The sequence below is a fragment of the Bos taurus genome, chromosome 9 (assembly GCF_002263795.3).
Source record: "Bos taurus isolate L1 Dominette 01449 registration number 42190680 breed Hereford chromosome 9, ARS-UCD2.0, whole genome shotgun sequence".
NCBI lineage: Eukaryota > Metazoa > Chordata > Mammalia > Artiodactyla > Bovidae > Bos > Bos taurus.
Window position 1 is genome coordinate 73,847,601 of NC_037336.1, and position 26,128 is coordinate 73,873,728.

Sequence of the window (26,128 nt, forward strand, 5' to 3'; positions counted from 1 at the left end):
AGTCGGTGGGTCTGGGCGCTGCAGCAGCCTCAGCTCCATCCCAGCGCTTGCTGGGAGAAACGTGGTGTCCTCACCCACAGAGAATCTCTTTCTACCTTCCTTCCTTCCTTCCCGATCTCTCTGTGTGCTTTTGTTTTTCTTTCTTTCTTTCTTTTTTTCCTTATTTTTTCTTAATTATATTTGTAATCCTGGATGAAGTTGCTGGATTCCGCAGCACAAGTCTTCATGAACAAGCGGCAGCGCTCAGAGATTTCACGGCATTCAGAGGTCACAGAACTGCCACTATGGTTAAATGTCTTGTTTAATGGTTGAGGTAGGTACGACAGATTTCAGCGGCAACTCATTTTTCTTGAGAGAATCCCAGGAGAGAGATGGCAGGAGTTTCATTTCAAATGAACCTGTATGTATATATTTTTTGGTCTGTGATTGTTACTACAGCAACCAGCTTTTGAATTTCCTTCCTTTTTCTAGGCGAACTGACTAAACATTATCACTTACCCTGAATTAACTGTTTCATTCCAAGCAGCCTAATGAGACACTCTGGCCTTTTCACTGCTCTTTGAGCCCCTCCTGAGAGGGTTGTTTTTTCCCCTTTGGTTTTTTTTTTTTTTTTTTTTTTTAATGAATGCAATATTTCTTCTCCAATGTAAATCTTAGAGTTGAGTCAGTTTTTCTTTTTGGTGGGACAGGACAGGAAAATACTGGTAAAGAGATTGGTGAGGGTTGTGGACCAGGGGAAAAGAAATTCCGTTTTTCTTTTGAGTTTGTTATGTTGGTTGATAGAAGATGAAGAAATTAGTAGGAAGGGAGAAAGAAGCTAATAATGAGACCGAAGGTAAAAAAAAAACCTATGGAAGATGTGTCCGAAATATGAACTCTTGGGGAAAATGCAATTTATCAATTTGTTGCATTTTTAAAAATGTTCTGGATTTGGAAGTCAACAGAGGAGATCCAGGCACTGAGTTATATGATCAAATGCCTTAGATCTCCTTATTTATAAAGGAGAATAAAACTTCTTTCTTAGCACTGCAAATTTGCTAATTGTCTTCTCCTACAATAGGTTGAAAGCAGAGTGAGATATTTAATTATGGACTTGAGTGAGTGATCCTGGGAACTAATTAACCATCTATAGGTTCTGTTCTTCATGTGTTTGGCTAGAATAACTATTAAAATGTTAGACTAAACCTCTTTGCCCCTGAAAGCAGGCATATGTATTTATATACATAAACCACTAAATGTTGCAGGAAGCAGGGCAATTAAACCCAGGGTAATGTTGTTTTCAATGGCAGAATATTATTGTAGGTTGAGGAGAACCTCTGCTAAAAATCATTCCTATCTAGAGTCAATTATTGTAAGAGCAATTCAAATAATATATGGTTAATATGGATTTCCTTATTATCCTTCTCAAAGTTATGCAATAACAAGTAAGACAGGATTGTTTGAAACCATTACTCTGTTTCCAAAATTTCTTGATATTTTTCAAAGGTTTCTATTCTCAACATTAAGAGAAATTTCTAAAACTGGGTCATGTTAGCAGTAAGATTAAGCAAGGTGTGAAACACTGTGCATTTCAAAGAATTATGAAATTAACTAAGAGTGTAATGTACCAAGTTAAGAACTGCAAAAATATTAGCCCTGAAATGCAGAGGATGTGATGTGAATGGACAATTGCTTTTCTGCAGTGCCTAGTGAGAAAACAAGGACTTTGTGTGTTGCAAATGCCTAACTGCCGCTCCTCCATTTCCTCTGCTTTATCTTTTATTACTGGCTGGTGAAACAAAGACGAGTGTCAGTAGTTACGTTTTGATTGACATTTTCTCTAATACAGTGAAGTCACTTTATGTATGAAGTAGAAGCCCAAAGTTAACAAGTTGCAACTCCAGAGTCTGTATCCTCTTTATAAGGTTTTTCACCTGACACTGTAAGCTGTCTGGTTTCAGAGTGTACTCTATTGAACATAAGACAAAATCAGTGGTGACTGTATATATGTCAGCCAATTAACTGGGAGAAACTCTTATGAATCAAGTGACTTAGGGCAAAGATGGAAAACTCCAAGATGTGTCAGGAGCAGACATCAACTTAGAAAAAATAACTGCCCCAGTACATTTTGTAATGCCTTACATGATGTTCAGCATAAAGTTCCCCATTGTCAGTTCTCAATTAATACCTATTTAAAATGTTTGCTGAGAATTTACTACCCTTCATATATTATAATTTAAATAAATTTCAAATATGGTATTTTCAACTGTTTTTGAAAAAAGTTTTTGATGTTAAAGTCCAACCTGACATATAATCTAGTTAGGAGGGCATTTTGAACATTGACTGGTGTTCTTTTCAGTCAAAGGAACCTGTTACCCAAAACAGATGCAAAAGTAAGTTTCCTCAAAGTGAGATGGTACCGCCTGGGAAATGCCTCTGACTAGGAATTAATCTTCCAAAGTTGACTTTGTTAACAAGGCTCCAATCATAGGGGAAGCTGCATGTTGACTCACAGAACATGGTATTGGAAGGAATACTTTAAGCAGTAAACTAATCCCAAGCAAGACCAAAAGATCTTCATTATATTAAATAGAAGTATCAAAAGTGAGAATCAGAATAGACTTCAGAACATCTAAATGTAAAACCTATTAGGTGTTCTAAGTGGTCTAACTCGCATTGACTGGTAGCAGGTAATTTATCGAAGGAGGTAGGTAACTTACTGAAGAATCCTCAGTGTTCAAAAATTTTTACCCAAAGACTCCACCATCCCATGGATTCAAGTTATCTGTCCCAGAGAAATTCACAGACAAGCAGGGAGCTCTCTTCTAGGAGGTGCATCTGGCTGGGGAGAAAGAGGTTTGGCATTTGGAAATGCAGTGAGAACCTCTGTATCAGTGCCTTCCCATGGTGGCATCTCCATTTCTCCTCAGAGCTTCCCCAGGGGCATCCTCACGTTTCCTAAGAATGAGCCTTGGGGAGCATATCTATCGCTCATGTCAGAGCCATGGGTGTCAGGACCATTGACTTTACAGTCCCCAGGTGTCAGGACCATTGACTTTACAAGCATCCTAGATGACTTTGTGAACATGCTAACTTTGATTCCTGAGGTGATGCACACTTGGTGTATTGTGTGTGTGTTATGCCTGACTATTTGCAACTCCATGGACTGTAGCCTGCCAGGTTCTTCTGTCCATGCCAGTTTCCAGACAAGAATACTGGAATGTGTTGCCGTTTACTACTCCAGGGGATCTTCCCAACCCAGAGATCAAACCTGTGTCTTTTGCGTCTCCTGCATTGGCAGGCAGATTCTTTACTATCGTGCCACCTGGTAAATAAACAATGAGTCACTTGGTATATTAACAATCTTTAAAGTGATGATACAGAAGTTTGGGGGAGAAATGGGGAAAAAAGGAGGTAGAATGGACTTCTCCAGGTCAGAATACTAGAGTGGGTAGCCTTTCCCTTCTCCAGGGGATTTTCCTAACCCAGAGATCGAACCCAGGTCTCCTGCATTGCAGGCAGAGATTCTTTACCAGCTGAGCCACAAGGGAAGCCCAAGAATACTGGAGTGGGTAGCCTATCCCTTCTCTAGCAGATCTTCCTGACCCAGGAATCAAACCAGGGTCTCCTGCAGGCAGATTCTTTACCAAGTGAGCTATCAGGGAAGCCCAAGTATAACCCAAAGTGACAGTATCTACTATATTCCAGGCATGTTAGAGATTTGAATGGAGTGCAATGAAATGTGTCAACATTCTAGTGTATAATCAAGGCAGTTATACATTCCCAAGAATCGCTTAGGTATCCAGATGATTTAATTTGTACCCAGAAAGAGATTGCATGGCGCACACTAGAAAGAGGAACAGATAGAGACGGGACCAGTGGGCACCCTTATTCAGGCTCTAACTAGTTGGGAAACACTTGCTTACTCTTGATCCCAGTTTCATCGCCTATAAATGAAACTGGTTGTATTGGATTATTTCTTACAGTCTTTTTTTGATCAAACTTTTTATAGCATTCTTATCTGGGAATTTAAAAAATTCTATTTGTATATAAAAATGTGAGTGTCAGACTTTTATTTTAAAAATTACTATATGTTTTCCACATGTCAAGATGTGGATAATATATATGTAGTGATATCCATAAAAAATATAATGTTTAAGGGAGCCAAAGTTTTTGCATTGGTTGATTAAGCTATTGTACAGGTTTGAGATGGTGAATTAAATTAGCGCATTGGTAGTTTCTCTATCGTCACTTGAATTTGGAACCATAAGAGTTCCAAAAAGCAAGAGTCCTTCAAGAACTTTGACAGCAACCCCAGATGCCAGTAGCCAGTTGGTACAAGCAAGAATGTTTCCTAAACTGTGATGGGCTTGACCACTGATGCGGTGTCATATGGCAGGAATGTCCTTTGTGTCAAGAAACCAATATCCCAAAGTGGCTCAGAAGAACTGTGTGAGTTAAGGCAAATTTCTTCAACTTTGGAGGCCTCAATTTCCTCTGCTTTAAGATGAAGATCTTGGAATACTTCTAGGGTGACTTTTTCCTTTCCAGATTCTGTGCTTCACCATGATAGGTTAATAGTGACTCGTTAGCATTAAACTCTTCTTATTCTTCCACCTCTCCCATCCTTCATTTCTTCTACTTCCCTTAAAAGTTTGCCTGTATTCAATTATCCAAATTTATATAATTTCACCTCCAAAATACCCTCATTGTCAAGGGAAAACAGAAACAAGTCCCTGGGTTTTGGGCAATTTCTCTACAGGCTGACTATGGCTCCCCAGGGAAGACCGTGTGTCCTCCCCCCATTTCTGTCCTCTGAGGCTGACATGCACATGCCCATGGCTGTAGCACCCCTTCAGACAGTAAAGGGACATGCTTTGAGTTCACTGTATCTGGAGACTTTAATGTGACAAGTGTCTTTTTCCTAAGTGCCAATCATTGTCTTAGGCTTTCTGTATTATTTCACTTTAATATCTCCTCTGCTCCAATTCTGGTTTCTTTAGAGAATAACTGAACGTGTGTTAATAACTAAGTTGGAGGAATCCTCAGAAGAAGAATGTTTTTGGTGAATTGATTGTCCATTGAGAATCTGCTGGTAGGATCCTCCTTGGGTCAGAGCATTCTTGCTGGCATCTCCTTGGGTGTTGATTTACAGTTAGCATCTCAAGTGTGGAGAATAGGGAGCAAGGTTTGTAGCTTCAGATAAACCTAAAAATAACATGACACAAAACACACATAAGCCTTATTAAGCAATATATAATTCTTAATATACTAGTGTGTAAATAAATACCCCAGTATTTTCAAAATTAAAATCCTTTCTTGGATGCTTTGCACATTTATTTATATACAGTAAAGAAGCATGAAAATAACAGCCTTAGTCAATATATTAGTAAATAAAGCTTGTTTTATTCATACCCCTCCATCCTTTCCTGTCCGTCCACACTTCCTTTCTTCCCTCCTGCCTGTTTCCTTTTCTTCTCTTTCTTGCATTTGTAAGGAGAAGATGGAAAAATTAAGATTGATAATGAGACTTTGATGGCATTTCCTCTTATAAAATTTGAAGTTTTTTTGTTTTAGTTTTCCTTTCTAGTGGCTGGTGAATTTGCATAAAATTTTTCATTAAAGTTCCTGCTCAGATTCTTTTCTTATTATTAGCTTTTATGTTTTAGATTCATAATTAACATATAAATAAATATAACAGACATCCTTTCTACATGATGAAAATCATCATTACCTACTTACTGCTTCAAACACACAGAAAAAGATTTTGTTCAAAACAGAAGTTTATACATGATTTAAATATACTAAAGGATCTTTGAGAGTTTTAAGAATATTCTTCTTTTCCTTTGAGATGGCAAGTGGAGTCCAGGGTCAGTTTGGTGTGAGGAGGTATTTCCGTGGTTTCAGATCAAGACATAGGAGGTTAGTATATACCTGTGCTTGTGTGCTAAGTCACATCAATCCTGTCCAGCTCTTTGTGACCCTGTGGACTGTAGCCCACCAGGCTTCTCTGCCTATGGAATTTTCCAGGCCGGAGTACTGGAGTGGGTTGCCATGCCCTTCTTCAGGGGATCTTCCCTAAACTGGTCAAAATTTGATATCTAAAATAAAGATACTTAACATTCAATATTTTACATATTCTTTGACTCTAGTAAATCTTAGTCTAAGAACACATCAAATAATGTTTATTTTTGCCTTCTTTGTAATATAAAAACTCAGAACTATCTAAACTAATAATAGGTGAGTTGTTGAGTTCATTATTTTAAATCCATAGACTAGAATATCATATTGCTATTTAAAAGAATAAGCGAGATCTACATGAACAATCTGGAATGATTTTCAAGATGTGACAAGTGGGAAAAAGCTACATTAGCATTTGTATAGCTACATATACATATTCACACACACTGTTTGAAAATGTCTACAAATTCAAATAAAAACAACAATGGAAGCCTCTAGGATGTAAATACTGTAGAATTGCTCAACTTTTCTCACCACAAGTTTATTATGTATGCAATGGAAAAATTATGGGTATCTGTTTATTTTCGCATGATATTTAAGTTAAAGGTGAGACAAAAACTAGGAAATAAAAGATAAAGAGTTCCGTTTTTTAGTTGCTTCATTAGATTCTTCCTTCAATCCTATTGCGTTTCCCTCCTTTGCCTTTGACACAGCTGAGGAGACCAGCTTGTCCCTAAAGTGAAGAGAGAGATAGCCCAGCTTTCCTGCTTGAGTACCTGTGGACCAATCATTTCGCAGGGCACCCAGTGTCCTCACGTACAAAACGAGAGTCTTAGTCGAGCTCAGAATTCCTTCCAGCTTTCATATGTGTTTCAGAGTTTTCATAAGAAAACTTGCTGGCCTGCTGCCTGACAACTATTTGAGACTTTTCTCCATAAACTAAATGTACATATTTTACTCAATATATTTTATTGGTTTGAGCGCTTTAAACTTTCTGTTTTAGAATTAGTTTGGTTTAATTTTTCAAATTAAATATGTACATATTTAACACTATAGTAACACTATATTTACTCAAATAGTGTTTAAGGAAACCACCCATCATAGACTTTTTAAATTAAAATATGCTATAATATCATTTATGCATAAAACATTAGAAAACACTGTGTGTATTAAGATGTGTATTTTGCGCAGTAATACAAGCAACAAATGCTTCAGTTTCAATATGATTTATACATTTCTTGGTTTTTCAGGAGGAAAAAAAAAAACTTTCATTTCCCTTTCCCATTATGCCACTTGCCAGCTGTGTCCAGCCAGATGAAAGAACTCAGTCATTTACAAAAGTGTAGATGCATTCTTGTAAAAGGAGATGCTGCAGTAATACAGAAGTCTAAAGAATGCCTCGATTTAGAAAAGATCATTAAATTTAAGGAAAAAGTGGTTTTCCCTGGGATAAAAATACAGTATATTTCCATGTCCTTCAGACTAGCGTTCTTGTTTTTCAATGAAATAAAAATAATTTCAATTTGGTTGTAGTTTGATTTGGAAAATGTATTGGTCATTTAAATTATTTAGTAATTTTTATTTTCTGTTTTTCTAGACCTTTTTTAATTGTGCTTGGAATGAAGAACAATCTTTAAGTTAAAACAAAAGGGACAGACACAAAACAGAAATTTGTATGATAGGAGACTTGAATGACATTCTAGATTTTTCTCTATACATTTCTCTTAATTTTTTTTTAAGAAAAAAAAATTGTTGATCATTTAAAAATAACCCAATGGCTAATAATAAAGTAGCTGAGAATTACTATCTTCTATCTTCTTTTTCATTAATTTGTTGCCTCTAAGTGTCTGTGTGAGTGCATGAGAGAGAGAGAGGGCAAACCCTTCTTAAACATGAAAACAAATGTACGTGAAAACAAATATACATAAAAACTTTTAAAATGGTATTCATGTCAGAAACAGTGAATTGGAGAACATAGCTATTTAAAATATGTCTCCTTTAATGTAAGTCTTTTAAAAAATAGGTCAAATATATTTATTGAATTAAATGGTAATAGTATATTATTTTTTAAAAATTTAGTTTTCATATATTATGTGGAGAGAGAAGGGAAAACAGGAAGAAAACAATAAGGATCAAACTTTTTTCAAGAAAAACTAACCTTGTAACCTAAATTTCTGCATTCAAGTTCCAAATGCTGGCCTTAAGTTATTTAGCACTTTTGACTTTTAAGCCACTTAAATATGAGTTTAAAATGAGGTACATTTATGTTGTAAAATTTCTAACACACTCTCTACGCACACGGTTGGATTGGCTTTCATATTAGTCACCTAGTTCAGAGCACAAATGTCAAATCAGTTCTTTCTCAGAATCTTCCTATTAGGAAAGGATTCATTTTGCCCATTTTAATGACAAGGTAATCGAGGTTCACAGAAGTTAAAACTAATAGAGTTGAAATTGAATCCCAGCTTTTTAAATGACAGGTTTTTTTTTTTGGTTTTCAGTGTTTCAAAAGCCTTATGTTAAAATCCATCTTTGATCATTCTAAGCATAGAAAAAGTTTTAAAATTTTTACAAAATATAAAAATATCTATGTCAAAATGTTAATCTACTTGAAATATTTTTAGGAGTTTCCAGTGTATCGAGGAAACATTATTTCATTTCAAATTCATTCACAGTGACTAAATCTGACACTTTCAACTTCGGAAGTTTTGTTCTGGAAGGCAGTGTCGTGTAGTGGTAAACAGTGCAGAATCTGGCACAGTTCACTGTGGCTTGCTGATTAGCTCTGTGATCCTGAGCCAGTTAGTCTCTGAGCAGCACTCTACTTATTTATAAGATGAAGGTGTTTATAATATCTGCCTCATATGGTTGTTGAGAAGATCAAATGCACTTTATTTGTAAAGTGCTGAAAGTAATGCATGAAAAGTAGTAAGCATCATGTGTGTATGGAGTGGTATTGTTTGCTTACATTTATAAAAACTATTTCATGGAGAGTTATAAGTATTTTGGACATAGAATTGTGGGGTGCTTTAAACACTTAAGAGAAATAGAGTTTTAATTTTATTTTTAAACTAAAGCACATATGCAGAGAAATACTCAAAAGATATAAATGCACAGAATGGTCCACTAGTTACAAGTGAAGCACTGTGTAACCACTACACTGCCCAAGCCAAGAAAGAGAACATTATTACATAATTGTCACTTCAAAAATCCGCCAAGCCTCCTCCACTCTTTTCACTCATCATTATACAGTGAGATTTAGCAGATTGCTGTGTACAGCTGTGTTTTATTTCATTATTGCATAGTATCTAGTTATCTGATACTATGCAACAATTTATTCATCCATTTTACTATGGAAAAATGTTTCAATTGTATCTAGTTTTTAATATGAATAGTACTGGTCTGAGCATTCTTATGCCTGTCTTTTGATACACCAGTACATGTATTTCTGCTGACCATATGCCTAGGAATTAGTTGCTGGGCCACAGAGAATGTTTATGTTTTACTTCAGTAGAAAATTCAAAACTGCTCAAAATGGTTAAAACAATTTACACTCCCACCAACAATGTATGGTTGATACAAATGCTAATTTATAAGGTTCCTCACTAACCGTATAAATTAGCATTTAGGGGAGGTATGTAGTGATTAGTATATGGTGGTTTTAATTTGCATTTTCCTGGCTATTGATGAGTTTGAACACTTTTGCACATGTATATTAGCCATGTAAATATCTTCTTTGTGAATTATCTAAATAAGTCATTTATATATTAATTTATAGGAATTTTTAAAATGTATTTTGATACTTTTGATTGCTATTTATTGTACAAATATTTTTCTCCCATTGGTAAAATCTCCTGTTTCTCTTCTTGGTTCTCTACATTTCCGTATAAATTTTTAAATTAACTTAAGATTCTTCCCTATAAAAAAGAAAAAATAACACTTTTGGGATATTGATGGATTTAGGAAGATTTGACATCTTTCCTTGAGTCTTTCAATTCATGAAGGTAGTATATTTCTTCCTTTTATTTAGGTCTTTGGTAATTTTTCTTAATAATAGCTTGCTTTGTGGTCATTTTGCATATTCCATGCTAGATATATTACTAAGCAGCTAGTATTTCGATGTTATTCTAAATAGTATCTCTTCAATTTTAATTTTTGTTACCATTATATAGTTGTTTGTTGTTATTTAGTTGCTATGGAAAACCAATTAAATGTTGGTATATCAATTTGTTGTCAGCAGACTTGCTGAACTCACTTGGAAATTCTAGTAATGTATCTGTCAATTCTTTTGATTTTCTATGTAGTCAGTCATACTATCCAAGAATGTTGGTAGGCATGTATATATTCTTCTTAAATATTGACATTTTTTTCTTATTGTAATGGCTAGGATTTTCAGTAAATTGTTAAGATAACAGTGGGTAGTACATTGTTTTCAATATTAGAAGGAAATTTTTCAACATTCTACCATTAAGTATGATATTGTCTATAATTTGGAAGTTTCCTTCTATTTCTAGTTTGTAAGTTACCATGAATAAATATTTGATTTATCAAATATTTTTTCTGATATCTACCATATGATTTTCTCTATTATTCTTTTGAGGTGGTGATTAATTTTACAATGTCAAATCCAACTTGAAATCCTGGAGTAACTCCAATTTCGTCATGATGTGTTCTGATATTTTTTAATCCATTTTTACCTTGTTTCTGGATTGCTAATAACTTTTAGGATTTTGCAGTTATGTTCATTAAGAAAAATAAGTCTAAGTTATCCTTTCTGGGATCAACCAGGTTCCATTGACCTCATAAAAATAGTTAGAAAATATTACCTTTTTAAAATTTGAAGGAGGGAGATTTATATAGATTCATGCCATTTATTCCTTAAATATTTGTTAGACATTGTAATCAAGTCCATCTAGTCCTGGAATATTTTGTGGCCAAGATTTTAGTTACAATTTTAATTTTACTAATTTTTATGGGTTATTCAGATTCTCTACTTTTATTTTCAGTTTTGGTACGTTGTGTATTTCTAGGTCAGAATTTAGTAATTTTATCAAAATTTAGTAATTGGCATAAGGTGCTCATAATTCTCTGCTTTTTAGGCTAACTTTTTATTCTTACTCTTAGTTTATTATGCCATTTCAGTTTTTCTTGTTTTTCTCCAATGGTTTTGCCAAGATCAATTTTAGATATTTCAAGTAAAAACTTTTCACTTTTTAAATTCTCTTTATTTATGTGTATTTATTGTCTGTTTATTCATTTTAGTCCTTTATTATTTCCTTTTTTCTTCTTTCTTTAGATTTACTTTCCTAAGTTTTTTTTCTATTTTCTCAGGGTTTTTTTTTTCCCCTTGGCTCATAGCATTTCATTTTTTCTTCCTTTTCAATATATACATTTAAACCAATAAACTTTTCTCTAATTTGCATCCCCAAATTTAGTATTTCCATGATCAGATAGCTCAAAAAAAATTTCAATTGTAACTTCTTTTTGGACACTTAGATTATTTAGATGTGATTTATTAATTTTCAAACATATTGGGATTTTATAGTTATCTTTTTGTGACTGTTTCCTAGTATAATCTGCTGTGGTCATGATTCATAATTGATAATTCATGATTTAGATCATTGAGATTTGGTGTAGCTTATATGTATGATCCAACATATATCAACTTTTACACATGTTTCACATACATTTGAAATGAATTTGGACTCTGGCTGTTAGGTACTGCACTCTATGCAAGTCAATTGGTGGTGGTTGTCTCTAAGCCGTGTCGGACTTTTGCCAACCCATGGACTTCCAGGCTCCTCTGTCCATGAGATTTTTCCAGGCAAAAAGACTGGAGTGATTGCCATTTCCTTCTCCAGGGGATCTTCCCGACCCAAGGATCACACCAGAGTCTCCTGCATTGCAGGTGGAACTTTACCACTGAGCCACCAGGGAAACCTATACGGGTCAGTTCAGTTCAGCAGCTCAGTTGTGTCCAACTCTTTGCGACTCCATGGACTGCAGCACACCAGGCTTCCCTCTCCATCACCAACTCCTGGAGCTTGGTCAAACTCATGTCCATTGAGTCGGTGATGCCATCCAACCTTTCTCATCCTCTGTCATCCCATTCTCCTCCTTCCTTCAATCTTTCCCAGAATCAGGGAGTTTTGCAGTGAGTCAGTTCTTTGCATCAGGTGGCCAAAGTATTGGAGCTTCAGCTTCAGCTTCAGCATCAGTCTTTCCAATGAATATTCAGGACTGATTTCCTTTAGGATTGACTGGTTTGATCTTGCAGTCTAAGGGACTCTCAAGAGTCTTCTCCAGCACCACAGTTCAGAAGCATCGATTCTTCGGCAATCAACTTTCTTTATGGTCCAATTCTCACATCCATACATGACTACTGGAAAAACCATAGGTTTGACTAGACAGACGTTTGTCAGCAAAGTAATGTCTCTGCTTTTTAATATGTTGTCTAGGTTGTTCATAGCTTTGCTTTCAAGGAGCAAGAGTCTTTTAATTTCATGGCTGCAGTCACCATCTGCAGTGATTTCGGAGCCCAAGAAGATAAAGTCTATCACTGTTTCCATTTTTTCCCCATCTATTTGCCATGAAGTGATGGGACCAGATGCCATGAGCTTAAATTTTTTGAATGTTGAGCTTTAAGCCAGCTTTTTCACTTCTCTTTCACTTTCATCAAGAGGCTCTTTAGTACCTCTTCACTCTCCGCCATAAGGGTGGTGTCATCTGCATATCTGAGGTTATTGATATTTCTCCCTGCAAACTTGATTCCAGCTTGTGCTTCATCCAGCCTGGCATTTTAAATGATGTACTCTGCATATAAGTTAAATAAGCAGGGTGACAATATACAAGTCAATTAGGAAATTGTTAATCACATGAAAGTGAAATTTGCTCAGTCATGTCCAACTCTTTGCAACCCCATGGACTATACAGTTCATGGAATTCTCCAGGCCAGAATACTAGAGTGGGTAGCTGTTCCCTTCTCCAGAGGATCTTCCTCACCCAGGAATTGAACTGTGGTCTCCTGCATTGTAGGCAGTTTATTTACCAGCTGAGCTACCAGGGAAGCCCCTAATTCAGATCTAATAATTGGTTCTTAGGAAGCAAAAAAAAAATCAGTATGTATTACAGTGGTCTATGGCCCTCCAGAGAGACTCAGTGCATCAACAGATGTATAGTGTATATGGTATTAAACTCTTTTGAAAGGAAGTGATTAGAATAAACAAATCTAAAAAGTCTCCTTAAGGAAATAGGATGGTAATGGAAAAAAAGGATGACAGATGCTTAGTTAGATACAAATTTAGAACTATTATATCATCATGGTGAATTGAAACCTGTCTCGTAATGAGACCCAGTTTTTTTTTTTTTTCTATTAACGATTTTGCCTTCAAGTCAACTTTAAAATCTATACAACTAGCTTTCTGTTAGCTAGTGTCTGTGTGACTTCTCTCTCATTCTCTAAATTTAAAATTTTCTATATGTTTGTGGTTTAGATATCTCTCTTTACAAGCATCGATAAGTAAATATTGTTTTATTATACAGTCTGGTATTTTTCTTTTCAGTGGAGTATTTAGTCATTTTATATTTAATGTCATAATATATTTGAATTTAAATATGCTGACTTACTATGCTATTTGCCTTTCCTGTTCTGTATTTCTTTTTGTCTCTTTGCTGTCTTTTGGATTGAATATATTTGTAATTTCATTGCCCTTTTCCTATTAGCTTGTAATTTTTACATACTTTTACATTATCTTACTGGTTACCATGGACGTTACAAGAGGTGTCTTCGCCCTAATCAAAGTACAATGCAAATTAGGACTTTTATCACTTTGTGGGAAACTTGAAAACCTTAGAATGAATGCCTTAACTACTTATGCGCTTCTTCTGAATTATATGTTATTTTTAGGTATTTAATTTTATATAATTTAAATTCCACAATAATTATTGTTATTATGGTTTCATATAATCTTATATACTCTTCATTTCTTCCTGCATCTTTGAGATTACATATAGGATTTTCTTTAGTATAGTAATAATTTGGTCCAGTTTTGTTTTGTTTTTTTGACTGAAATGTATTGACTCTTTTTCTAATATGTATTTTTCCTGGGAAGAAAATTCTAAACTGGTAATTCTCTTCCCCCACTTTATGATGTTATTGTCTTATAACTCACTGTTTCTGTTGATGCCAGAAAATAGTCTATTTTAAAATTTATTTTTAATTGATGGATAATTGCTTTACAAAGTTGTGTTGGCTTCTGCTGCATAACAATGTGAATCAGCTTTAAGTGTACATGTATCTCCTTCCTCTTGAGTCTCCCCACCACCTCCTCATTCCATCCATCTAGGATGTCACAGAGCACCGAGCTGAGCTCCCTGTTGCACAGCAGCTTCCCACTAGCTATCTGCTTTACACATGGTAGGGTATATGTGTCATTGCTACTCATCTTTTAAAAGTAAACTGTCCTTTTTTTAAAAAACTATCTGTAATTCTTTCTTTATAGCTTTGATTTCCAGTAGTTTTACTATGATTGCTTAGGTGAGGTTTTCTTTGTATTTATCATTATATTTTCATATAATATATGTTTTCATTATATGATGATGATGGTATTATTAGCTTCTAGATCTCTGACAAAATTCTCAGTTTTGTCTATCATATCCTTGTATATATTATATGTATTATTGAAGTCTTCGTTTTATTTATATCATGTCTGTATCTATTGTCCTTTAGTGCCCCTGATGGGTTCACATTTCTTGCCTTTCATATGCTTGGTTATTTTTGATTAGGTACTGGACATTACATATAAAAACTATGGAGATAACTTGAGGCCTAATATGATACTCTCTTTTACCATATAGTATTTACATTTGCTTCTAGTTACTGGTGGTATTGATAGTCCTGATTGTCTTAACCTGATTTAGTGTTGAATGAATATATATGATGTGCTTAGAACAGTAGCTGGCACATACTAAGTAAGTACTATGTAGCTATCTTTTTTTTCCTTTCATTGCTTTCTTAAAAAGATATAGAAAGATGCATTAAAAGACCCCAGTATGCACCAGAAGTAAATTCTTAATTTGTTACAATTTAATTGTCTTTTATATCTGATATAAATTTTAAAATGAGAAGTTGTAATCAAATCATAAGCTAAATAGATAAAGATAAGTATGTGTTTACCTCCCATATTTCGCTATAAGCAGTACTATAACCCTTGCATAGATGTTTACAACAAAGAATTACAATTGCATCAGTGCAATTACCTTATTTTATAACTATTATTTGCCAGTAGTACTTTGACAAATATTATCATTTTGGAGGTTGCTAATATCCTAAAGAGAACTTGGGTTAAATAACTATTTTTAATAGACAATTTTTCATCTGTACTGCATATTTCCAATCAAGGATATCTACCAAAATGTATTATTTAAGTCTTGATTTATGGCTTTTATGCATGGAAACTGTTATCTTATATAGTTGTTGTTCAGTCGCTAAGTTGTGTGCAACTGTTGGCGATCCCTTGGACTGTGGCACAGCAGACTTCCCAGTCCTTCACTGTCTCTAAGAGTTATCTTATTTAGTAGTTGATATGAATTAGCTATCATGAGCTATTAGCAACTTTCATTACCCAAATTGTTTCACAACTCCTAGTTCCACTCAAGGAAATCTAATATCTCTGAATGAGACATTGTGTGTTAGTCCATATGTGTTGTAAACACTTAAAATATTTTATTTTCAGTACAATAGCTATGTCCTGTGGAATGAGCAAAATATTACTCAAATCAGTTCAGTTCAGTAGCTCAGTTGTGTCCAACTCTTTGCGACTCCATGGACTGCAGCACACCAGGCTTCCCTCTCCATCACCAACTCCTAGAGCTTGCTCAAACTCATGTCCATTGAGTCAGAGATACCATCCAACCTTCTCATCCTCTGTCATCCCATTATCCTTTCTTCAATCTTCCCCAGCATCAGGGACTTTTGCAGTGAGTCAGTTCTTTGCATCAGGTGGCCAAAGTATTGGAGCTTCAGCTTCAGCATCAGTCTTTCCAATGAATATTCAGGACTGATTTCCTTTAGGATTGACTGGTTTGATCTCCTTGCAGTCCAAGGGACCCTCTAGGGTCTTCTCCAGCACCATAGTTCAGAAGCATCGATTCTTCGGCAATCAGCTTTCTTTATGGTCCAACTCTCACATCTATATATGACTACTGGAAAAACCATAGCTTTGACTAGACAGACTTTTGTCAGCGAAGTAATGTCTCTGCTCTCTAATATGCTGTCTAAGTTGTTTGTAGCTTTTCTTCCAAGGAGCAAGAGTTTTTTAATTTCATGGCTGCAGTGATTTCGGAGCCCAAGAAAATAAAGTCTGCCATTGTTTCCATTGTTTCCCCATCTATTTGCCATGAAGTGATGGGACCAGATGCCATAATCTTAGTTTTCTGAATGTTGAGTTTTAAGCCAACTTTTTCACTATTCTCTTTCACTTTTATCAGGAGGCTCTTTAGTTCTTCACTTTCTGCCATAAGGGTGGTGTCACCTGCATTTCTGAGATTACTGATATTTCTCCCTGCAATCTTGATTCCAGCTTGTGCTTCATCCAGCCTGGCATCTCTCTTCTCTGCATGTAAGTTAAATAAGCAGGGTGACAATATACAGCCTTGACGTACTCCTTTCCCGATTGGGAACCAGTCCATTGTTCCATGCCTGGTTTTAACTGTTGCTTCTTGATTTGCACACAGATTTCTCAGGAGTTGGGTAAGGTGGTCTGGTATTCCCATCTCTTTAAGAATTTTCCACAGTTTTTTGCGATTCACACAAAGACTAGCATAGTCAATAAAGTAAAAGTAGATGTTTTACTGGAATTCTCTTGCTTTTTCTATGATCTACTGGATGTTGGCAATTTGATCTCTTGTTTCTTTGCCTTTTCTAAATCCAGCTTGAGCATCTGGAAGTTCTTGGTTTGCATACTGCTGAAGCCTAGCTTGGAGAATTTTGAGCATTACTTTACTAGAGTGTGAGATGAGTGCAATTGTTCTAATTATTATTCAAATAGTTGCAAACAAAATACTATAACCAGGATTAAATTTAGCTAAGCTAGAGTCAATGTCTGGTCTAGTTATGGAAAACCAGGTTTTTGGTGTTTTGTATTTATCTGTGGCTTCTGGCAGTTTGTTGGCTTTTCTTGGGCATTTGTGTTTTTCTAGGACTGCTTTATGCAGATTTTCCAGTGCTGGGTTATCTTTGGAGCCCAGGTGAGCTTGAAGATATAGCTAATAAATGCAAAGTGTGCCAAGTCCTTAACCTAGAGTCCAATCATTAAATTATTTACAAGCAATTTTAAAATAGCTTGAAAAAATATATTTTAGAGAAAGAAACCATAAAGAGTTAAGAAAAATATGCTTGAAATATCCTGCTTTGTTGATTTGCTTTTAAATGTATATTTCTAGTTTTCATAGTCATTTTTTTCAAAATAGAAATTTTAAAAATTGAAATTTAAAAAGAATCGATGTTTAATGATTTTCAAGTATATCATGAATGTGTGCTAAAACATATTAAACTAAAACATATTAATAAGTGGTATGTTTTCTAAAATGTGCTGTTTTGAATTGATACCATCATTCATTACAGGTAATAGAAAAGAAAGAAAATTGACTTAATATTTAGGCCAAAAGACTAAGCTTTATGTGTTACTCCATGAATTTTTAAACTGAGAAGACATTTTTAGCTTTAGCACGTTATAGAGTAATAAGGACTTATTACAAACTTGTGTAACTAGCAGTTTTGCACAATTTTTAATTGCAAATTCTTGTTAAAAGGTACATGAGTAAGTTGTTCTGTTTCTAGCACAAATATTTAGTTTTTTCCTTAAAGAAATCAAAGAAGAATTTATAAATAAATTTTAATCTAATTTAATGCATTGAATTTAAGTTTTTTAAAAATTTATAAACCTGTTAATTTTGACCTGCATTTAGGTTATTCATGCAATCTTGAGTAAGCAAGATGACTTCCATTATTTTCTAACTGTGAAACAGGCTGAAAATTTTGTCACCATTTCCAAACCAGAGTGTTATATCAGAGCTTTAAAATAAAAAAATTAGAATTCCAGGCTAGGAGAGGTTTTTTGTGTATGGCTGCATTTAGTGCAACATTCTCTGCATCCTTGCTCTTGTCCTGAGCCAGTGTTCTTCTGCTTGATGCCAAGATGGTCATACACATCTTTTGCCTCTGGTCAAGCTAGTGTTTAAATACGTTAACTATCAAGGGTTTCTGTAGAAGCTCAGATGGTAAAGAATCTCCCTGCAATGCAGAAAACCTGAGTTTGATCCCTGGGTTGGGAAGGTCCCTTGGAGAAGCAGATGGCTACCCATTCTAGAATTTTTGCCTGGAGAATTCCATGAACAGAGAAGCCTCTTGGGCTACACAGTCCATGGGGTCGCAAAGATTTGGACAAGACTGAGTGATTAACATTACTACTATTATGTTGACTATCATCCCTATTAATGCCTATATTTTATCAAGAAGCAGGCCTGATGAATCGGTAGGTGGAGACAATTTAAAAGGAATATTGGTTAGGGGGCTTCCATGAACACCCAAAACTGTAATATGGTGAACCTTTGACTTCTGCATCATGCATAAGCAGCATGAGATCCGTGCCCAGTATTCAATCATAAGTTAATTCTTACATGAACTTAACTGAGATTTAATTTTAGGCCAAATATTTTAAATTTTCTCTTGTTTAGTTTGGCCTAGATGCCTTAAGTGTGTTGGCTCAATTATTATTATTTTACTTTCAATAATGAATAATTATTATTTATTTTAAAAATAAAATAATTTATTATTATTATAAGAGCATCAGATAAAAAATCAGATATACAAGTTCATGTACATATGTGTGTGTCCATGTGACTATAGATAGATAGTTATAGATATATAAATACAGGTACAGATATAGCTAAAGTATTTGTGTGTGTATATACAAGTACACATATGCAAGTATATATCCAGGTGCTGACTGGCACATAATATTATTGCTTTAATTAAGATAATCTATGTTTACAAGGAATTGTATTGGATATTAGAACTGAGATTGGTCTAGACTTCGATTGATGGGAAATATAGGATGTGCATATGTAACAAACTGTTAATTGGTCCAAAACTTTAGTATCTTATATTCAGGAGCACTATGGTCTTGAGGAAAATTCTAATTTCTGCTTAAATCTCTAAATATCCTCAGAAGATCTCTAATACATGGGTGTAATTGTCCCCTTTTGACTGCACACTGTGACTCCCGTTAATTAAATAACTAACCTACGGTCACTGTTTCTAAATGACAGAACCAGGATTCATTGATTCAACCATCAGGTATTTGGAGCCTAATGTGGTATAGGGAGTGGGGATGTAAAAGTAGAAGAGAGGAAGTCTGCATCTTCATGAAGCTTGCATTCTAGTGAGAGAAGCCTGAGAGTTAACACATAAGCAAGGACATAAAACAGATCATTTTCAGATATTGCTAAATGCTATGAAGAAATAAAGCAGGGTATTGAGACGTCTTGTTGCTGGCAGTAGAGATGTAGGTGTGTAACTGGGAGGTCAATGGAGTCTTATCTGTAACTGAGATAATAAAATGGATGCAGCCATGCAAAGACCTGGAAGAAGAGTGATCCAGACGAAGGAAAGAGCAAGAGCAAAACTCCAAGAACAAAATAAAATTTCACTGTTTGAAAGACAGAAAGGTCAGGGCTGCTCGAGCAAGATGAGATTCTAGGATGAAAGGAGAAATGTGGGTTGAGCTAAGCAAGCCCCAGACCATGTGAACCTCCACAGGCATGGTCTGAATTGCACCCTTCTCACAGTGAATGGGAAGCCCACCAAAATGAAGGAGACAGGAAAGAGATCCAACTGATTAGTGCTTTAAAATGATGACACTGGCTCCTGTACAGAGAATGGACTGTTCAGGCTGGGGTATAGAAGCCATCATGGGTGGCTGTCAGTTACTTACTGCAGGTGATGAGAGGTAAAGGTAACTTGGCTTGAGTCAGAGAGTATGGTTGGTGTTGACATGTGAGTATCTGACAGTGTAATGGATAGGAATGGATAGTAGATTGGCTCTGAAGTAGAGGTAGCGGGGCACAGTGCTTATGATACCAAATTCTGGAGCCAGGCTCCCTAGGTTTACATTCTGGCTCAGTCTCATACCAGCTTTGTAACCTTGTACACGTAACCTTGGATAAATAACCTGTTCTCCAATTTGTAAAGTTGGAGGAAGAAGCTAACTGTGCCTTCCTTACAGGATTGCTGTACAGACTTACTGTGTGTTTGTATGTGTCTCTATGTGTGTGCACACTTAGAACCGGGTTCAGTAGTCAGTACTATGTATATTGTGTACATATCAATTAAATAAAGAACAATTGATAAAGTCTAGATTCTTGGCTTGCGTCACTGCAGTTACTATTGATGAGATGTGGAAGACTGGGGGCGGATGAAGATGGAGAAGGGAGGTGAAGGAGGAAGGTATGAATGCTGTTTAGGACATATTAAGTTTGAGACGCAGGGCTGAGGGAGAGCTCAGAACTGAACTTAGATCTGTCAGTACAGATGCTATTTAAAGCCTTAGCACCAGATGAGATCACCGAGGAGGACAATGTAAATAGGAAGAGGGTGGTGGACTAAGCCTTCCACCAGCATCCAGATGTCGGGAAGGGAGAGGAACTGGGAAAGGGTTCAAATGCATATACTTCTGGGTTTTACATGGTGCTGCCTATATTGCTGGAGCCTTGCCAGAGCTTGTGCTCCAGAAGACTCTGTAGGCATGAAAGCCTCTTTATACATTCCTAGTAGGAAGGGACTAAGGCTCCCACCTTGAACCCCCAACATACAAATTTTCCATACATACTTGAGTGGAACACAGAGAAACTGTGGTATAAATACACTGCTCCATGTTTACTCTTAGATGTTTTTAGCACAATCATAGTTATATACGGCCCCTAATGAGAGCTCAGTTGCTTTAAATTGTGCCATTATTGTATATTTTCCTTCATATGAAAGGGTATTGTTGTTGTTCAGTTGCTAAGTCGTGTCCAACTCTTTGAGACCCCATGGTCTGCAGCACTCCAGGCTTCCCTGTGCGTCACTGTTTTCCAGAGTTTTCTCAAACTCACGTCCATTGAGTCGGTGATGCCATCCAACCATCTTACCCTCTGTTGCCCTGTTCTCCTCCTTCCCACAATCTTTCCCAGGATCAGGGTCTTTTCCATTGAGTTGACTCTTTGCATCAGGAGGTCAAAGTATTGGAGCTTGAGCTTGAGCATCAGTCCTTCCACTGAATAGTCAGGGTTGATTTCCTTTAGGATTGATTGATTTGAAATCCTTGCAGTCGAAGGGACTCTCAAGAGTCTTCTCCAACACCACAATTTGAAAGCATCAGTTCTTCGACACTCAGCCTTCTTTATGAAAGGATGGCACCTCCAATTTACAAAGGCATGATTTACGAATGTTTTTGTTTTGTTTTTTTTTCTTTTTTTTTAAATTTTATTTTATTTTTAAACTTTACATAATTGTATTAGTTTTGCCAAATATCAAAATGAATCCACCACAGGAATATATGTGTTCCCCATCCTGAACCCTCCTCCCTCCTCCCTCCCCATGTTTTTGTTTTGATACAGAAGTCTAGAACTGGCAAAAATCATTCCCTAGGCACTATATTATATACTTATGACACTTTGATTTCCAATCAACCCGAAAAGCCTATGTAAGTCACAAGGTTGTGAAACCACTGTGCCAAGAACACGTAGGCACTGAACAACACAATGAACAGAGTTTATGAAAATACTTGTTTCAGTTTCTTAAGACACCAGGCACACATTTTCTTCTCCTTCAAGTAAGGATAGAGGGTTGCCTATTGGTAGAGATGGCAGTGGCAGGGAAAAGCGCTCCCATGACCATGGTAACTTACATAAAAGATATATCAGTGGTTGTAGAAAACATAGGTGTATGAGTTAAGAATGCTGAGGAAAGGTAGTAAAATCAAAGTCTAGCCTTAGCTTTGACATTCACCGGTGCTGTGATCCCAAGGAAGTAACTAACTGTTGACTCAGTTTCCATTTGTTTTTGAACTCATAGTGTTATTGGAAGAATAGACTGATATATACATGTGTATATATATGTAAAATATGTATTCATGAGTGGCAATGTGGAGTAGAAAAATCCAAATAACTCAAGTATTTTGTATCATTGTTTTTGTCTTATAGTCTCGTACCATCTCTTTGTTTATTTTTTCCAAGCTTATTTATTTTTAATTGAAGGAAAATTGCTTCATAATATTGTGTTGGCCTCTGTCATACATCAACATGAGTCACCTATAGGCTCTTTGTTTATTTTGATTCATGATCTTTAGGGAAATATGAATGGCTGGATTTTAATATTGTGGAATAATAATACAAAAAATGAATTTGAAAGAAAACAACTAATTCCAACAATTCATAATAAGTTCTATTCATAATAACATTGTGATTAGGTCATCTCATTAGCTTTTCCAATTTTTCATAACAGATGCCTCAGTGAGCTGTCAAAAAATGACCTAATTCCAGCTTTCTTAAGGGCTTGAGTGCTTGCATAGAAGAGCAGTTGCCTTAGAAAGTTTTTTCTTATGTAAATATAATCAGTAACATCCTTATAATTTACCTCTGGAAAGCAATCTAGAATTTCATTACAAATAAATATTTAGCATTTCACTGCTGTTCCATATGCTAAGCCAGGAAGAATTCCTGTTTAAGATTTCATAATTTTATCAGTGACTTTCCAGTGACACTGCTTGAACTTTTCTCGTACAGTAACATCCACACCATAACTCTGCTGTTGTCTTTTAAAGGATACTTTCGATTTCATGTAAGATACCGGCAGACAAAAAGCATACAGATAAAAATATTTGTGCCATACAATATGTATAGCTTAATGATGAATACAGTCATCAAAGACAGGTGTGCATAGAATATTTTAAAAAGGTTAGAAATCAGAGGTTTCCTTTTTTTTTCTGTCTGATTAGTGCCCTTTGCTTCAAGACAACAGAAGGAAATCCAACTTTGTGTATTCTCGTACTTAAAGAAGTCTCACAGGACAAATCCATTCCATCTTGAAGTGGGGCCTCTTAGATAAAGACTATCAAGAACTGTCCAAATGCATTAATTGAAGTCTACTCCACTAGTTTCACCTGGAATCTCACTTCTCCATCCACTTACTTGGCTTTTTGGTCAATTCATACATAACACATTGCACTCTGTTTAATTGCACACTCAATAATAAGTGTGCATGTGAACTTTGGAAAACATAACCTGAGTTAATACTACTATTTACATATCACTATGGAATGAATGTGCTACATTTTTCATTTCATCACAGCCAGATATTTCACTTAAATTCTGTTTTTGAAAACCTCACAATCAGATTACAATTATCTTGGACTAAGGATTTTTCTCGGATAATTTTATTCTATGAATAAAAAAAGGGTTATGTGTAACAGCACCATTTTTGTGTTTGGGTGTATTATCTAATGTACTAGTATTTTGACCATCTGATTTAAATTAATTTTCTGTAATTCTTCTTGCATTAATGAATATATTTTGCAAGCCCTGAAAAATTCACTCTGGTTCATGTACAAATTGCTCACTACAAAAAAGCTGTCAGATTATTGTACTTACCCTGAAGACAGAAGGACAGATCAGAGAGCAAAACAGATCCAGTGATCTAGCGGTAAATGGCAACAATTATTTCATCTCCTTTACCCTTCTCTACCACAAGCTTGTAAACTTCCTCCTCAGAACACATATCTGAATTTCTGAACCATCAACAAAAACAAAATGACATAATAGATGCAAATATTAAGAATGTGACCCTGAGTTTCTAGAAATTTTGGAGTCAACATTTGAGACCAAAGATAATCTCAGAATTTTTTTCACTGAAATAATATAGTGTCCTGTGACTATTTTGATTATGGACAGTTTTTTTTTTTCCTAAATTGTTTTTGAAGGATTCTTCAATGTTCTTTTACTGAGATCTTTAATAAAGTATGATATAGTTCTGAGAATTTCACTAATTCTGGAGAACAGGTCCTTTAAAACAGTAGTGGAATTTATTGGATATATGAACTAGGCACATATGATTTATTTTGGTGGACATTATTTTGTTGTGATCATAGAAGCAATATAAACATGTAACTGGAAAAATATGAAAATGTAAATACTGATAATCATTTTAACACTTCATAGACCTAGATATTTTTCTTTACTAAAAAAGCTACTTTTTTTTTTAATTGCAAAGATTTTAAATGTATAGAAAAGTATAGAGGATGATGTGACAGACATCTGTATACCCACCACCTAACTCAGCTATAAGATCTTTATTTAACAAACATTTATTGAAAACTGCTAAGCTAGACATTGTTCTAGGCACTTGTAGATTCAGCAGGGAGCAAACTAGATGGTGGGGGAACACAGACAATAAAAAAAAAAAGCATAAATAAATAAAATAAAACAAAATTTAAATAGGGTACTTGAAAGATCCCACTGAATTAGTGACTTTACAAAAGACATGAGACGAGCTGGGAGATATCTGGGGAAACAATGTTCTAGGCAGAGGGCACAGCAAGGCCAGTGCCCAGAGGTGGGAGCATACCTGAGATGTGGAGCTTCTATTATTTCTTTCTTTTCTTCCTGATTAATTTCTGTCTTTATTCCAATGGTTTTCTTTCTTCTACTGACTTTTGGTTATTCTGTTGCAAGTTTTAACCTTTCTTCCTAATTTATACAATTCAAACTAGAAATTTCCCTCCAAGTACCTTTTTAGCTGGACTCCGTAATCTTTGAACTCTGATATGTTCATTGTGGTTTCTAAGTATTTTGTAAATTCTATGATTTGCATTCTATTCATTAATGATTTAGAAGTGGTTATTTTAAATTTCTAAGTGTGGAAGCTGAAAAAGAGATGGTCTCTTTTATTGTTGTCTAAAATCAATGCACTGTGTTCAGGGAATGCTGCTTATGTAAAATGATTCTTAGATATTGTTTGATTTTTTGAGTTTTGAGACTTACTTTGCGGCTTAAGTTGCTAATTTTTGTGGGAAAAAAATCAATATGAGAAAGAAAAGAATATATTTTCTGTACTTGTTGGAACGGTGTTTACATAAAGTCATCAGCTGGAGCCTGTTAACTGTGTTGTCAAAATGGTCTATTCCCTTAACTAGTTTTCTGACTATGAATCAATGACAGCAGCAAGTATGTTACCATCTCCTGCTGTAATTATGGATTTGTGAATTTCTCCTTGTATTTCTGTCAATTTTTGCTTTGTATACTTAGAGGTTTGCCTGGTAAGTGGATGAATGTTCAAAATATTCCTGGTGATTGTTACTTTTCTGTCATGTCATCTATCCCATATAATATTATAATATTAATAATATTATAATAATATTCTAATATTAAAATCTGCTATTCTGTTTCTCTTTGGGTTTCTATTTTCCTGAAATATGTTTTTTTTATCCTCTTACTTTCAGCATTTCTGTAAGTGCATATTTTTGGTGTTTCTCTTTAGATAACATAGCTGAATTTTTTTAACTACGTTTCAGATTCTTTGTCTTTTGTCAAGTTAAATCCATATATACATTACATTTTATTTATTCAGTTTTAACTTTGGTTTTCATTCATTATAGTTGTTTGTTATTTCTTACTCTTCTGCTTTCTACTGGATGGATTTGAGGTTTTTTTTTTAATTAAAATATAGTTGATTTACAATGTTGTATTAGTTTCAGGCATACAGCAAAATGATTCAATTTTTTTAAGATTGTTTCCATTATAGGTTATTACAAGATGTTGAATATAGTTGCCTGTGCCATACAGTTAAATCCTTGTTGCTTATCTATTTTATATATAGTAATTTGTATCTGTTAATCCCATATTCCTAATTTATCCCAATGCTCCTCTCCCCCTTCCCCCCTCTTCCACCAGATTTTAGTGTTTTTAATTCATTTTCCCTCTACTAGTCTGGAGATTAGACTTTTAGTTTTTTATGATTTCAGTGATTACCCTTAATTTTTTTAACATTCACACTAAAGATAAAATCAAAGTGAATTAATATTTATTCAATATCCCCATCACATCCCAGAATAATGTAAGGAATTTACTTAAATCATCTTAACTCAAATTATGT

General features: G+C 35.0%; 1 protein-coding gene across 4 annotated transcripts in view; it reads left to right on the forward strand.

Annotated features, from left to right (window-relative positions):
- The window catches only part of PDE7B (phosphodiesterase 7B), a 380,722-nt gene that overhangs the window by 31,585 nt on the left and 323,009 nt on the right, over window positions 1-26,128 (forward strand). For 2 of the 4 annotated variants that reach the window (XM_059889704.1, XM_005210969.5), the window contains exon 1: window positions 1-313. The exons of 1 other annotated variant lie outside the window; for it this stretch is intronic. Coding sequence is in view for 1 of the 3 variants with exons in the window: in XM_005210969.5 (XP_005211026.1) it covers window positions 293-313 (21 nt within the window). In the remaining 2 variants the exon portion in view is untranslated. One more of the 4 variants, XM_005210970.3, reaches the window with a different exon arrangement.